At 44.4% G+C, this 17,469-nt stretch overlaps 1 protein-coding gene across 5 annotated transcripts in view; it reads right to left on the bottom strand.

Annotated features, from left to right (window-relative positions):
- ABCA7 (ATP binding cassette subfamily A member 7) overlaps nt 1-17,469 on the bottom strand; it is a 2,687,121-nt gene that overhangs the window by 2,477,254 nt on the left and 192,398 nt on the right. For all 5 annotated transcript variants that reach the window (XR_011303245.1, XM_069647414.1, XM_069647430.1 and 2 more), the window contains exon 4: nt 15,733-15,874. Coding sequence is in view for 4 of the 5 variants with exons in the window: in XM_069647414.1 (XP_069503515.1) it covers nt 15,733-15,874 (142 nt within the window). In the remaining variant the exon portion in view is untranslated. The remainder of the gene's footprint in view (nt 1-15,732; nt 15,875-17,469) is intronic.

The following is a 17,469-nucleotide window of genomic DNA, read 5'->3' as shown; positions in this document are numbered from 1 at the left end:
AAGTTTAATCTCCCAGCTAAGTACCATTTATATGTTGACTTTGCCTCCCTATGTACACCCGGTAAACGCTGGCTCCTCCATCGAAACGTGCATTGAGAGACTGTATCATCGACACGCCATTGGCTTGGCTCCCAAATGTAAACACACCGCGAATATCCAGTCTATCGCATAACCTCATCAGACCTCCTGTAATCTGCCCCACAACGCTTTGTTCTAGTCTACATAATGTGTTGGTCTAGCCTCTCAGGACTATAACCCCATTATTGTATCTTTGTGCCTCACACCGCATGACTGCTGATACTCCCACCTGTAACACTATTGTATACCACTCTGGGTGTTAGCCACTAACCAGCACCTACAGCCCGTGCATATCATGCAACCTAGAACTGCATTGCTCATAGTAGGCAACCAGCAACGAGTACGGACGCCTTTATCTTTCTAACTATTGGCACTGCCATATGTTCTATCATGTATTACCTGTATTGCCTTGCTTCACGCTAGTCTATATCTCACATCGACTCAATCTAACGTTCTAGTCCATTATACATGCTTCTAGCCTGTCTACTAGGGATCCACGTATCACCCTACTTTGAATTCGCTCACCTACTCGTAGTACTATTACTGGTTGAACTGCTAAGCACGTTCTCACATAAATCATTGCAAATAGATGTATTAGCAGTGCTGCTGTGGCCCTAACTTGCAATTCATGTATATCGAATTATTACTAGAGTCCGGTATAGGAGACTAGACAAATGACGGGAAACTGTATGCTGTGCCTTGATTCATAACAGCTTTGTCTGCTCATAGCGTAACCACTGCTACTCCCTACATATCGACCTAAGCGATCACCCTCGGGCATCTCTTAAACCTGCAACTACTCAGCGACCTAGTCGCTCTTAACCATATTAATTTTGTTTGCTATCGCTATGTTCCCATACCACTTTGTACCGGGCCACACTCCCTGCATAGGTAGCCACTACAATTTACACGAAAATGGGCTCTCTAGAACAGCCTGTCCCAGGCACCACCCGATCCCATGCCCTACACCCTTCATGCCCACACTATCACCTTTCACACCTGAAACACATGACATTTCCTTCATTAAACCTATGACAAACACTTGAGGAACCCATCTTGAAGCCTCTACCACCACTTACCATAAACACTCACAGAAGCACAGTCATGCAGTAGATCTCCAATCACTACCTATCTCAGGCAATGACAGACGGCAACGTCTAAGAGCTCGCACCCAGTACCATGCCAAGTATCATACCACTCTTGATGTTCTAATCACTACTTGTACCACAAAAGAACCGCCAAGGGGCCGCCCGCCTATGCCCCAATCCAACACCAAATCCTGCTCTACCTTTAAACGAGTAACCACACACCAGAAGAAACCAACATTCCTAAACCTCCCTCCACACTCAAACGCTCGCTCCTTAGGAGTCCATGCTATTGAAATACACAATATCATACTAGAATCGAAACTGGATATCCTAGTCATTACTGAATCATGGCTCCACCCTGCCTCAGGCCGCCATCTCACCATTGCTATCCCCCCAGACTACACCATCCTCAGAACAGATAGAACCCACTCACATGGAGGTGGAGTAGCCATCATTGCAAAAACTAAACTTAATTGAAGATCCTGTCAAATTGAAAGTCTAAACGGACATGAAATCCTACCAGCCAAACTACACATAGATGGGAAAACAACTATCAATATAATAGTCACTTACAGAGCCCCCAATTCCAACAATCAGACAGAGACTGACATCCCACTACTATTGGCACTCATCATTAAACCCAAAACCAAATGCATACTTTTGGGAGACTTTAATTTGGGATTTAACAACAGTCAGGATCCCAAAGCAGAAGCCTTACATTCAGCCATGAAGGATATGAGCCTCACCCAGTTAATGAACGCCCCCACACACTCCAAAGGAAGTACCCTGGATTGGATCCTTTCACTCAACACGGACACCACTATTGATGCCATTTCACCCTAGACTGGTCATACCATCACAATATCTCGTTCACCATCAACTCCTTTGCTCCTGTGGCTAAGGAGGGGATTCCTAACTCCTTTGAAACCAGAAACCTCCGCAAACTCACTCCCGAAACGCTTGAATCACTGTTTCTCAAAGCATTAGAAGAACATTCATTCACCAACGACAGCCCCAACTTGCTAGCAGACGCCTATCATAATTGCCTCACATCTACTATCAATGTTGTAGCCCCACTCATCACCAAAACCAAGCGTTCAGAAAAACGCTCATGCTTCTGGTTCAGCGAGGAACTAATCTCTCTCAGAAGAACCAAACGGGCCCTTGAAAATACTTTTAGAAAACTACCCTTACCAGAAAACGAATCAGCCTTCCAAGAAGAAAATAAAAATTACAAAAAAGCCATAGTCACACACAAATGCCCTCAACACTCGGATCACCAATGCTGCATCCGATTCCAAAGAACTCTTCACTATACTAAGAGAATTGGAAAATCCAACACCCATCACCAACGGCACTAATACTAGTAAAGAATGGTGCACCACAATCCAAGACGCACTTAACGCAAAGATCAACCTCCTTCAAAATAAAATCGAAACCAAAAACCAAGCTATAGCAGATAAATATGACAATGACACCCAACCCCCCACCCCCACCGGCTTCCAATTCACACCTGTATCACAAGCCTTAGTGTTCAACACCAATCTCCAAAATTAAAGCATCCAACTGCAAGGGAGACGCTGTCCCAGCAAAAGTAGTAAAATCCTGTGTCCACGCACTGACACCCATCATAACGAAATTTGTAAATGCCTCCTTTGCCAAAAACATAGTGCGAGCTAGCATCAAAGAAGCCTGGGTTACCCCTTTATTAAAAAAACCTAACATTGATCCCACACTGCCCACCAACTACAGACCTATAACAACGGTCCCATTCCTCTAAAAATTCCTGGCCAAATAGCTTACAATCAAGTCTAAGCACACTTGGAACAAAACCAGCTCCTCAGCACCAGACAATCTGGCTTCCGCCCCAACCACAGTACCGAAACAGCTCTCCTGGACCTCAAAATCCAAATGGACTCCATCAGAGACTCAGGAAAGCTCTGCATCCTCCTTCTTTTAGACCTTTCCGCAGCATTCGACCTTGTCGACCATAACAAACTCTGCTCCACCCTAACAAAAGATTTTAATTTTTCTAAGGACGCCACTTCTTGGATCAAATCTTTCCTGGCTGAACGAACCTCTAGAGTGTCCATAAGTAAAGAAGCCGCAGACCCCATACCAGTCCCCATAGGTGTTCCACAAGGATCCTGCCTATCCTCCACCCTAACGCATACACGAAGCTCCTTTTCTCAGCCTTGGATGATATGGGTGTCATTTACACAAACTTTGCAGATGACACCCAGATCCTCATCACTCTCTCAGGAAACTACACACAAGACACTGCCACTATAAATAAAATGTATTCCATAATCCAAAACTGGATGGCCCTAAATAGCCTCTGTCTCAATGATGAAAAGACAGAGATCCTCATCGTAGGCCCACAAGCCAAAATCAACAGCCTCCAGCCTGACTATGCCACCATCAACATAGACGGAACTATCATCCCTGTCCTCAAACATGTTAAAACACTATGAAGGTACTTAGATTCCAATCTATCTTTGAACAAACACATTAGCTCTCTCTCTCCTCCTCCACCAACTCATACACGTCTAAGCTGATCTCACTAAGCCGCCAATTCCTGACCCCTGCTAACTGCATCACCTTAGCCAGGGCCTTGATACTATCCAGACTCGACTACTGCAATATACTATTCCTAGGCACCACAGCCACTAACCTCAAGAAACTGCAATTAATCCAAAATAAAGCCATCAGGGCTGCTCTGGGAATAAGAAAATCTGAACGCATGTTTAACTCTAGAAGAGAGCACCATTGGCTATCCATCAAAGACAGAATCTTATTCAAAACATTATGCATCACATTCAAATGGCTACATGGTAATGCACCTATATACCTTAACCACGTAATAACTAAAAAGCTGATTACCAGAACTTTAAGATCCAACAACCTCTCACTACTCTCAGTCCCCCACGTCAAAAAGATCAGAGCTGGAGGCGCTAGCTTTCAATATTTAGCCCCCAAAAACTGGAACGCACTGTCACTCCATATTAAAAATGAGACAACCCTCACTGGTTTAAAAGAATTAGTGAAAACGTGGATCTCTAATCAAGAGCATCCCGCTGTTTGAAAATACACTATGCCCTGTATTTCTCTAATGTCATGTAGATATATTCTCTCAAATGCTTTTTGTATTTTTGTTTGCCAATTGTTATTGTTAAATGTTATTCCTTTAATTTATTCATTTTCAAGCGATCTGTAACTTCGCCATGATACCTATGGGTCTGGGCGGGTAACAAATGTAATAAAATAAATAAAAATAAAATAAATAAATAAAATAAATAAGCTGGGTGCTGTCCTGGGTTTATTCTATGCCATGGTGCAGACGTCTTAGATTACATGTGATATTCCTATTTGGGATGTAACCTGACTGATCTGGATGTCCGAGTATGTGAATTACTGGTTTCAACCTGTTAGCCATCAGAGCCGTAAGAATCTTTCCTTCTTGGTTGAGCAGCAAGAGTGGTCTGTAAGAGCCGCAATCGGTATCAGGTTTGTTAGGCTTCAATAATGGAACAATAATTGATTATCTTAATGACAGTGACAATATGCCTTTATCTAGTGCTTCATTGAGTATTGCCAACAATGAGGGCGTGATCTCCGCTATGAATTCTTTGTAGAACTCACTTGGCAAACCATCTGCCCCTGGAGCCTTCCCTGATGGCAACCTTCTTATGGTGTGTTCCAACACTTCTTTGGTTATGGGGACTTCGAGCTGGTCTGCCTCTTATGCATCTAACTGTGGAAGATCTATCAACGCTAAGGCTTCTTCTATTTCTGACTCCTGGGTTTCTGATGTCTCTTCGTATAGTGTCTTATAGAAATCAGCATTAGTCCACACCAACCAAGTCTCATGACAGCCCGTACCACTCAAACTGCATCAATAAGACAGCCGTCTCTCGCACTCTCCCAGTTTCACACCATGAAATCTCACAAGACTGATTAGTCACTGCACCTGTTATGTATAAGCGTAACAAGCAAATAGCAAACAGCCTTGATGCACTGATTGCAGTGTTTGGCAATGCATTTCTCGTGCCTGAAGTGCAGGTGGGGTTTTCTGATGCAATGCACCTGAACAAACTCAGGGAGTTTCCCTGAATCGCACTGTGAGGACGTGAGGGGTGGACGGGTATCGTGCTTGGATGAACTGTTAGGGTTGGCCATTCATGGTACTTGTATCAATTGTGAAGCTTTAGCAATTCACACTATTTGTGAAGATTTGCCATGCTCTCCACCTGGAAAAGATTGAAAGTATAGCCCATGCTCTGCTTATGGTAATTTGTGAAGGCTAGCCTGTGTCGCTAACCATTTGTCGCAGCCGCAAGCATCAGAGGATGACAAGACCTGAACAAACAGGTGCATCTACAACAAATCTCCATCCGAGTTTCCCATTTTGACATTATCACGGGACTACACTTCCCTTTTCGATCGTGTAGTTTTGTTACTTTACCTTCATAGCAGCCATCTTACTATCAGCTATAACGCAGACCCTACTTTACATCAGACTTGGCTTCTGTATTGATGTCAGTCACTATTCATCTACTCATTACCCAATTGCTCCACTAATATAGACTAGTGTCAACCTCACTGCCGTACAAGGCTTACAAGTTGTCTTAGTAATAGCCCTCCTGATCTCCAAATATCATGGGATAGCCCATCGTCTATAATACATGCCACTGCCATGGCAACACCAGTAATAAAAACCTAGTCCTACTATTATGTTCAGTACTGTTTCTAAAGTAAATTTATATAAATGCAACTAGACACGGGATCCTCGTTTATTAGTGTGGACCCGCTTCAAAGGACTATTGCTCAAATGACGTGGGGAAGATCATTTCGCTTTTCCCCGACTCTCATGAATGCCACGCACAAACATTAAAGTAGAAGATTGAGAAGATCAATATGTTTTCGGATTTCTTTACTGGCCGGCAAGTACACTTCCTTCTTACATGGTCCGTTTGTCAATGTGAGCATTTAGTTAAGACAGTTATATCCTTCCTTCTAACATACCATGGAAATTTTCCCATAGACATTCTTTTCCTAATGGCTTTTGGTTATTTCTGATCAATTACAGTAATTTTCTCCATGACCAAAACCTAAATTCACTCGTGAATTACCTCAAAGCGAATACTGCTTCACATTGAATATTGTTATTGATCATTTAAGGTGGTCTTCTTTTCTTTGCTTACTACCCAGTTTCGATTTTGGGTTCATGCATCACTAACATTCACATCATTGTCAAGCGCATGCAGCACATCTCATGCTACTAGCGTAACACACGGTACATTGTTTTGACCATGGGATTCTGTCCTTTAAAATAGGACTGTCAGTGCACATATATTATTTACCCTTACACATGAAAGTGGTCCTATCATTTTATCTTGTGGAGATATCACTGTCTTAAGTGAATTGCAATATGTTTAAGACAGGGTATGATATGTTTAAGACAGGGTATGACATAAGGTTAACTGGACTTTTAGTGTCCCAAACAATGTATACGTTTTTGTAAAAATTACCAATTTACATATTTCTGTTTTTGTATATTCAAAGAGTATAGCTACACATTATACTGACAGACTGTTATATTCTATTCTAGACTTGTGAACTGCACCTGATGAAGGTAAACTGTATCACGAAACGCGTTGCACTGATGACACGAAACATAAATAAAACTATTCACTGGATTGCTATTGAATTGAATTATTGTTACTTCATAGAGAAACTACCTAAAGTCTTATATTTTATATGCATAGATGAAATTGCATACTAAATCTTGGCCGATTTTCATCAGCATTAAGGTGTGCAGGGGACGGGAGTATTCGATACTGTTGGATACTTTTCAGTTGCTATTGTGCTTCCAACCTCCTGTCAAGGTTGAGTTACCTCCTCTGAACCCAAATTTCACGTATTAAATTGATTACCACTTTTAGAACCCGTTTCATACATGAGGTGTGCACACACACACTACCTTCTATGCACAGGGGAACAAAGATCAGTACTCAATATGAGCATGACCGAAACAGAGAGAGACTGTGTAACACATTGTACGCAAGTGAGAAATAAGATTCCTTTTGAACTGGGATGCAGGTTCTTTGCAGCATGAACCCTAGGAATGAGATTGCAAGGTTTCAGAAGCAAGCTACGATGTGGAAAAATATGATCATAAGCCAAGATCAGTTGGGCAACCAATGTATAAGTACTATAACTCAGAATTTCCCTCCGTCCGAGGGAAAACCTGGACATAATCAGCGGGAGTCATCAGCAGATTATGGAAGAGGAGAAGTCTGGGGAGACCCTAGTCAGGTCCCCAATAAACAAGCTGAACTACAAATCCCAAAGCGGGCTGGCAGACCTAATTGGAAATTATTGCATATCCCATAATCCCCCTCTTTCACAGAAGGAAGACCTTGAATTGATCCCATACTTGTATATTCTAGTGAGGAAAAACTACAGGGTGGACCTGAACACCCCCAGTGACAATTTAATCATCCAGGAGTGGACAGTCATGGAGAACAGGCAACCCTTAACCATCAGGTCTGTGGAGTCACAGAGGAACATAGTGCTTTCCTCTACAGTGGTTTAATATACAGAGAAGACATTCCTTCATTCCCATACTAAAAGGAGAACTTGTGAATTCTTCACGGCCGCCGTCAGAAGAGTGGTTTTAACTCCCACCCCCCATTTTCAAAACCAGTGGGAAAGAAAAAACTTAATATGTACATTTGAAGAAATGGCTTTTCTGCCTTCTCCCTCATCACAAGGATGGCACCAAACTAGGCCTTAGCTGCTGGAAATAACATCAAAAACGATCTCCAGTGGGGAGGGACCTTTTAACCTTAAACCCAACACCAACATCCAACAAACATTAAAAGATTCAAAATGGCAGCTGGCATAGGCTTCTTCCCAAGGGTAAGGACTACAAAGACTCCCAACCACTGAACATGCTCAGATGAATCAGATGACCTGTACAATCGGTGAAATACGATCTATTCAGCATCAGCCCCACCTAAAGGATAGAAACCAGGACAGCAGTGCCATCTGTTGGGGACAGAGTTGGGGAGCTGGAAAATTGTCAAAGGAGAATGAGGCTGCTAGTGAAGAGAAGAAGAAAATGCATATTGGAAAACCCGTACCGGAGTGACAGATAGAAAGGCTTGGGGAATAGAGGCAGATTGGAAGACCCATACCGGAGACGGTAGCAAATCTGGAGACCCAAAGAAGAGAAGATGACTACTGGGGGGACATATCATGCGGAATGGGGGTCCTTGATTGCAAAATGGGAGGAGGAAGAGAAGCGAAGCAGTGTGTACAAGGAAGGCGTTGAGAGATTAGGCAGAGGAATTGGCAGGGGAGACTTTTAGCCCTGAAAGGGGAGGTGGTCATGGGGTCGGTGAGATGTTTTGGGAGCCAAGGGAGATAGATCTAAATGTGAAGATGACTGGAAGAACCTAAAGAGTTTGGAAAATTCGGGGAGCCAAAAAGTGAAAATGTGTTAAAATCGAAACTGTACAGTTAAAAGTGGCGGACTCACCCAGTGTACCCTGAAGGACTGTGGAGTTTTAGTGCTCGACATGTCCCATGAAACACGATAAGTGCGGAGGTAGGGCGAGTTGGAAGGGGGGGGGAAAGTTACTGTCGAGTTGATACATTTGTTGAGCTGTATGCTAAGAATAATTTAATCAAGAGAATCTGTTTTTTTAAAAGAATGTGTGCGGATCGTTGAGGAACATCTTGAAGAGAGGGTCCCTGGAATGCCCCTCCTCACCCCCATGAACATGACGGCCCAAAGAGTAAAAAACGCAGAAAGCCACTCGCTATTCGTACAGCCCCCAGCAGTGACCGGGACATCTACATATGTGGAGAGATATTGTCTTAGACAGCCATTCAAAACTTATCCAGTCAATGCCTTTATGGATACAGACGCTCAAACATGGTCATGGACCCAAATGCCTCGATGGAGGACATTGACTAATGCCGATAAACCAATGCGCCGACGTCATTAGCGACATTGCAATGTTAGTCACCAGCCATCCACAAAGTTATACAAACATACAAGAGAATACACGAATAACATTTTACTCAGTTCTGTAGATAGAGGACAGATACATATACATGCTGTCAAAAGCTTTTATTATTTTTCTCACTAGCCAAGTGCAGAAACACTGAATGCAAGGCGAACAAAGAAATGCAGAGCAAGCTTGCAGATGCTTACAGCAACTAACCCTATGGAACTACAGGATCATATTAAGAGCCAGGAAGGAAGAAATACGAATAACCTATGGGAAACATAGCACGGTATAGAGATGTAGACATCATAGTATAAGTATAATGAGGATCACATAAGGCCACAAGTCGCAGGACGAGAGACGAGGTAATGCAAAACCAGGCTGCACAGAACAGCAGGCCAGGGCTCACATCCAGGGACAGAGACAAGCAACACATTCCAAACCTAAAATGACAAAGTGCCATCTGCAGAAAAACTGAATACATCCTCATAAATTGTAGACCAGAAGAGCTCGATTTCGTGGTCCTTAACCACGTGATGCAGCAGAGCTAGACAATGGTTATTCACCTGCGGTGGGAAGTCGAGCGGTTCTCAGCAACACAGACATGAATTAAAACATGGAAACGTTAACAACGTTGCGGGCACTCTCACATGCCAAAGTGGTACTGCCAACAGTTACATTAGGAACGCAGTTATTCTCATCACCTTGAAGAGGTACACAGAGCGCCGAGAACAGAACTAGGTCCCAAGTGTGGGGAGACCAGTTCCAGCCAATCAGGGAACAGAAACCCAGGGGTGGATGGCAGCGGGCAAGGGCCAATGGTAATCCTGTGTCCCTGCAACAATGTAATAGTTTCTTGGGGAAGTGGCAGGCCAGTGTGAGAAACCTGAAGGTGTCGCACTAAGATCCCCAGGGACTATCGTCACCCAGGTGCCTAGGAGACAGCCATCGCTATTGGATCTAGTTCCTGGGGGTGGACCAGTGAGGGAGGATCACCTGTATGGGAGGTGGGGGGGGGGAGGGGGGTCATCGGGGAGTGGGGCACTGGTGGGTGAGATGCGGCATCCCACTTCCTTCCTTCAACACCTTTTCCCCATCGTCTTCCGTAGGGCATTCAAAAACACTGCCCCCTCCCCCTTTCCCAACACGAACACTTTTGCACAATGGACTAACACCAGAGCCATTTACCCGACATATCCCAATACAAGGGTCAGGCAAAGTCAGGCAAAAGTCAGGCAATTGACGAGAATCACACACACCCGACGGCCCTTTCCCTTTCCCCATAGGGATAAAAGGTGGAGCAAGAGAGCACAGTACGAGCAAGGTAGACCGCATGACGACACAGCTATCCAGACTCGGCAGTTCAAGAGGAGGAGAAAGGCAGAAAATATCGAGAGGCCGGCGAGGAGAGAGACGACCTTGCCCTTCGACAAAACCCTGTGAACCCTCCGCTGAAGGAATCTTAAGACTGAGGACAATAGCCCAAGTGTGCTGCAGGAGATGTCAACATTACACAGAGCATATTGACGCTGATAAGCCGGAGCGAGGGAGACTCATGCTTCTGTGGTACCGACCTTGACTCCAGCTAAGAGGAAAGCCAATCGGTTCATCACAGCCGGTGAGTCGAAGCAGGAACCAATGAGAACCGGGCTGTGGTGAATTAAACTTGCAGATTGTAAAGGGGAGACCAGCTGCAGAAGGGGACCGGCGCCATGTGGGCGTTGCTCCGAGAAACTCTAGTCGATCCCCGTTTGAGTGAAACTACAGATACCAGAAGGCCACAGGAGAGCCGCCAAGATATGTCAAAGTGGTAATACAGGAGGTCACGCAAGATCCCCATACAGTCCAAAGCCTTTGACTTAAGAACTGTAAAGAAAGCAAGGGATGTTAATCCCGCCACATGAGAAAGCAAAGGAAGTGAATACTGTGAATGTTGAACGTAAATGTGAAGTTGGCAAGGGTGAACCCGGAAGAGCGATGCTGAGGAGAATGGGGCAAAGTCTAAAGCCCCTAGAAACTGTGTGTTGACAAGAGGGAACCCGGCCGAGGAATGTCCACTAGAACTGTTTAAAAAGACAAAGATTTGCGAAAGTGACAGGAAAGTCATAGTGAACCCGGTGGAGGGAGGCTGAAAGCAAAGAGCAATCTGCGCCCAGAAGAGGGACACAGGGGTGAAGCTGTCACCCGAAAAATCCGTAGAACAGAACTTTGTGTTTATTATTTTACTTGGTAACCGCATCAGGTCCTTGGGACCAGGAAACCACAACCGCCAAAGGCCTTGATAACGATGGGAACTGTTTTAGGATTCAAGCCCGGAAGAGGGAGATCCAGGGGTTGAAAAGCTATCTCCTGGTTGGCCACCAGGGGGCGCACGGATGAACATCATCACCGTGTAAGCTCTGCACCCGTGGGTTCGTGAAGTGAATTAAGCCCCTGCTTCGGGACCCCCCCCCCGGGAATAGGAATGACCGGAAAGCTGTGTGAAGCCTGCTCCCACCCACAGAAGAAATCCCGACCAAAATCGGAGAAGGGAAAGGCACGCAAACACCAGCCGAAGTTGCGGCCCAAACTAGGACACACGTGTGCAGGGGAAACCCCGGGGAGATTACGCACTCCACAGCAGGCCAAGTAAGAAGGACGGGCGATCCTCGACAGAGTCGAATGGCCCTTCCTGGAAGCAACACTAAAGAAAATAGGACTTGGCCCGATTCTCCAGAGAGGAATAAAAGCAGTATACACCTCGCCCCGAGCATTTGTAACAGTGAACTCACAGTACTCCCCCGATGGTTCCCACTGACAAGAGGTACGAGGCAAGGATGCCCGCTCTCGGCAATACTGTTCGCACTGTCCCTGGAACCCCTAGCACAGACGCTTAGAGCAGACGAAAGAGTGGAGGGCTTATGTGTACAGGGAAGGGAATACAAACTGGCCCTGTATGCAGATGATATCCTACTCCACGTCCAGAAACCCTTGACATCAATACCACGCACCATACAACTCATTGAAGAATATGGCTCGCTATCGGGCTTCAAAATCAATAGAACGAAGTCCATCTTCTTTCCGCTACAAGAGCACACCCCACATCAGTTATCGGAATTCGCCCAATTAGACCTCACTATTTGAGGGCCGACGCTCTGCTACTGGGGCATCAATCGCATGATAAACATAGCCGATCTATATGAAGCCAACTTCCCGCATCTCTAATCCACACTCCAGGCAGACTTAGCGAGATGGCAATCCCTCACGATCTCATGGATAGGCCGACTCAACGCCATCAAGATTGTTAGTCTCCCACACTTCCTGTACCCATTCCAAGTCCTCCCAATAAATATCCCGGAAGACTTCTTCAAACAAGTGAAAAACGCATTAATCAGATTCCTGTGGGCAAGTAAAAAGCCTCGAATACCATACGAAACTCTCATACTACCCAAAGAACTAGGTGGAGTCGGCCTCCCAGACAGAGCGATACTACCAGGTGGTCCAGCTACGAGTCCTCGTCCCCCACGTAATAGACAGAAAGGACTTACAATGGATACAACTGGACAATGACAACCAGACCCCGGCGACACTCTCGGAATGGCTGTGGGTCCCACGGCCAAAGTTAACGCGGAAACTGCGCGAACACCCCATCCTGGGGACGTTATGGGAAATATGGAAAGAGGGCAAAGCAATGACAGGCATAACAACCTGGCCGTCCCTCTGAGCCACCTGTGGGCTCCAGGAATCAGGGAGGAAATCCCAGAGAACGCCAGTTACCAAACCTGGTTTGACGCAGGCGTTGAAAGAGTTGGACAACTATGAAGGGAAGACAAATTCATAGCAATATCCGAACTAGAGGAAGCCATCAAACTGCACCCAATACCGGTATTCCATTACCTGCGTCTAAAAGGTGTTCTATCCAAATGGGAATGGCACTCCAAAATACGCAGAGAACTAACCACATTTGAGAAAATCCTTGACACAACCACCTCGAACAAAGGTCTGATATCATGCATGTACAGGGCCCTGATCAACAAAAATCAAGACTCCACCTCAAACCTCAGAGACAAGTGGGAAAAAGACTTTAAAAGAAAATTCGAGCAACAAACGTCGGATATGATATGTAAAACACCATCCCAAATATCAATCGCCGGCAATACAAGGTCCACGCAATAAAGCTACTTCATAGATGGCAATATGACCCGCACAGACTTTCCTAAATGTATCAGACAAACAGCCCAAAATGCTGGAGAGGATGTAGAATGGATGTCGACTATTGGCACATGTGTTGAGAGTGCCCCAAAGTACGCATATATTGGAATGAGGTGCTGGGATGGGTCAAACAGATAGACGGAGTCGAGAGGACTGCAACACCCCTTCTGACCCTATTCAGACTAGAAGATGGGGAGGAGCTGGTCAGGACAAAAGGACTAGCATCACCGCTATTACTGGCAGCGAGAGCAGGTCTAGTCATCAAATAGACATCTCCACGCCTCCCAACGAAAAAGGAATGGATAAATATTGCAATAAACATATATACGATGGAGAAAATTACAGCAACGCTTCATGGAAAAGCTGCACGCAATGAAGAATTATGGTGTGACTTTGCCGCCCTCCATGTCCCAAACCCAAGATAACAGTGAACCAAAGACCCCGAGATTCAACCTATCCACTTAATGGAGGAACGCCTGTACACCACCCATCCACCTCAGATACTGGAAACAGCTGTAAATCACGGAAAGACACAAAACAAAGAAAGATCACAGCCCCAACCAAAATGAACTATGTACCTCAGCCAACAATCTGCACAGATATAACCAACTGTCTAGGGGGGTAGTGGGGAGGGAAAGGGACACAGTAACGAACTTGGGGAGGGAAAGGTTAATATTGACAGTTTATAGTTTTGTTGAAACGTTTTATTGAAACAAGGTGATATCAAAATGACAACGAAGGTTTACATGTTTCCCGTTACTTGTATGTATTAAAACCAATAAAATCCAAATTGAAAAGCTATCGCCTAACACCACGAGAAACAGGGGTAAGCGTCCGGAGGAGGGCGACCAAGGGATGAAGAATCCTCACCCTAAGTAAAACCAGGAAATAAACGTTCATTTTGTTGAAGGAACTTTTGTTTTGTTATTTGAATACGCCAGACCCTCGAAGGCAAGAGACTTTGAAAGTAGAAGAGACTTCGCCATCAAGGCTCCTGATAAACTGGAACAGACCTGTCGACTTGTGCTGGGAAAGCTTGAGTGTGTGCTATGCTCCAAGATCCCACCTTACACCATGCTTAAAACATGGGGAAGGGAGACCCAAGCTACTGCATCCTACCATATTATTTGTGAACACTTTTTTCTTTTCTTGAAAACTATCCCACACCCTTTTTGTATTAGTTGTAATGTTTGGCAATATGTTTCTTAGTACAGGCCCTTTTATTTTGACACAACGCCACTAGGACTGCCTTATTTTCATTTGATGGTCTACGCTTGCTCCCATCACAGATTTAGTTTTAGATTAGGTGTTTTTCCAACATGCATACAGTTTAATAAATACTATTGAACTGTAATCACTTGTGTCCTCCTTTACTGTTGCCAGCATGAGTTCCTCACACCAGCCACCTGACATGTAAGGGCTAATCAACCACAATCTATAGGTGCTATCTATAAGGGATACCACTCCAATCACCCAACCAGAAGGACTGATAGGTTTTTCGGGGAAGGGCCCATATTGTGACACAAGGGGGCAACAAAATGGCCAGAAACAGGCTTGGGAGCGGAGATTCTGGGAATTTCCGAATTTCCTGTATGATCCCCGTCGGTTTGTGTAATAAACGACAGTTCTAAGTTGGCCTTAGCCGAGTCCTCGGTTTGTTACTGGGGGAGGGTTGTTGAGCCCTGGGAGCTGAACGGGTAACCACCAGACCTCTGGCATACCTAAGCCAACAATCTCTAGCGATGACCCACGCAGCGTGAGTTTGTTTACAACATACCTCAGCTCAAATGCACCAACTGAGATGCACTCAGAATAATTTTTTTAAAACCCTGCTAACTAATCCTAAAAATCTGCGAATGTGGGCAATGAAGCCATTGCTGCAATCAAAAGGAGAACCTAGGTACAGCAGCAATAGCAAAATAAATAGTAAGACAATTAAGGGAATACAGCTAAAACCCTGTATACAAAAGGGTGCAAGTAAGAGTGGTGACCATTCAACATAAAGAACATTAATGTGGGCACAATAACGGCATCTCATCGTACAAGATAACACAAGTAAAATGACAGTTAAGCAAATAATAAAGTATCAGCGACAAAAAAGGAGCATACAGGAAGTGGAGCCTAGCGACACCAGGGAGATCTTAAAATACGAATGAATACCATAACAGCATGTAGAATGTGAGGCCCAAGTACAAAAGTGATATAAAACCATATTGCAATGACAACAGAATTACAGTGTAGAAACATGCACATTGTCCCAGCTGCGAGACTTCAAAGGTTTTGTCCCTTCTAATTGCACAATCCTCTCATACCTTCCTCCACTATACCACACACAGAACAATGCCAAAACTCACATGGAATCTTTAAAATTGCCCACTGTGCCAGGTGTCTCCCCTGGCGTTGGGTAGCGGAAACATGGGTTGTTCACGTTACAGATGATGCCTTGAATCCAGGGAAGGGTGCCGGCTGAGGGCAAGGCTTTATTTGGGAAGTGACCTGCACAAAAAATGGGAACAAAGTGTATAAGGATACGCAGGACTGCTTGTTAAAACACGCACATACCATATAACAAATTAACCCAAAGCATATGAGCTATTAAACTTGATGCTTGTCTAGCTGTAAACTTTACCAGCCTGGGGTTACACAGGGTGAGCAGAAGGCACTTACAAACGTCAGGGACTTTACGTTGTCACTTACGGTTAATTGTCTGGAAATACAGATCTCCAGCATTAGGATCTTCAATAGATCACAAGCTTTGAATATTCCCAGGCGTCAGGAACCCTAAGTGCACTTTAATATTTAACAGTTTTATTTAGTAGCACATCCACTCATTCGGGGAATAGGTTTGCCACAGCAGACAATACATGCGTGTTGTTAGCTCTGAACCAGAGAAAATACAAGATTAACAAATCATGTAATTATTCAACAATACATAACCTCGCCAGAGACATGGGTAGCTCAAATGTGATTAATGAAAGATACCAAAGCTACAGAATCGTGGTTACTGGTAAGAAGTTTAATTCTCCAGCATTGATCTGTCAGTTTCCCATGCTTTGAATGAAGGTTGTACCAGTATTTACCAAGAAAAGTGGGTGAAGATTTATCTACTCCGGAATAAATAATTCTAAGTAGAACACTCCATACCAATACAACTGTGCGAGTCAGATTAAACTGTAAAGGGTCCCTATCATCAACTATTGTGATCCAAAGGGGAGTCAAACATGGGTGCCCGTTGGCCCCCTCACTTTTCCTTGCCTATATTGGAGACTTCCAAACAGCTGAAACCTCTGTCAGATCATTTCCACCGAAGCTGGCCAACACAAAATCAGCAGGCTACTCTATGCTGCTGATCTTATTCTAATTGACCAGACGCCCATAGGATTACAGCGCCAACTTGATAACCTCTTGGTATACGCAACCACCAACAACTTGGAAGTAAACAAAGAAAAAACCAAAATAGTCATTCTTGAAAAATCAATAAAGAAATCAGAAAAGACAAAATGTTTCTTCCAATCGGCCAAGACTGAAAAAGTAAAACGCTTCAAATACCTGGGCATCATATTGGACAACTCCAAAAAAGAATCAGCTATGCAAGAACACATAAGATCAAAAATCAGAAAATTGCCAGCGCAAGGAAAGCAATTGACCAAAAGCACGGTCGCTTCTCAACAATACCAGAAATTGACTTCTACAAATTGAAAGTAGTTCCTTCAATAACTTATGGTTCAGAGGCAATGTTACTACTTCTGAGAGAAATTTGGCCGAAACTAGAAGCATACCACTGGAGAACAGTCCTCTGCCTCCCTTCTTCAACTCCTGTTGCGTCAATTCGAAGAGAAGTCTCTTATCTTTACGAGGGACTTTAAACTGTAATTCGCTGAGGTTATACAGAAAAATGTTGCTTCCTACGAGTCCACTGCCGTACAGAGTAATAAAATCAGAACTGGCAGTCGAAACAAACAAGACATTACAATCTTGGAGGCTATACATTTCTATACTTCTGAATTCTATTGAGAGCGATGTGGATGAACTGGTCCGAAACCCGACAAAGGTCCTGAAAAAAAATCAAGGAACAAGATTGGATCTCGACC

This window comes from Ambystoma mexicanum, chromosome 1p (genome assembly GCF_040938575.1).
Source record: "Ambystoma mexicanum isolate Mex_15411 chromosome 1p, UKY_AmexF1_1, whole genome shotgun sequence".
NCBI classification, from domain to species: domain Eukaryota; kingdom Metazoa; phylum Chordata; class Amphibia; order Caudata; family Ambystomatidae; genus Ambystoma; species Ambystoma mexicanum.
The sequence above is the reverse complement of the archived record's forward strand: the minus strand, read 5'-3'. Positions and strand labels throughout refer to the sequence as shown.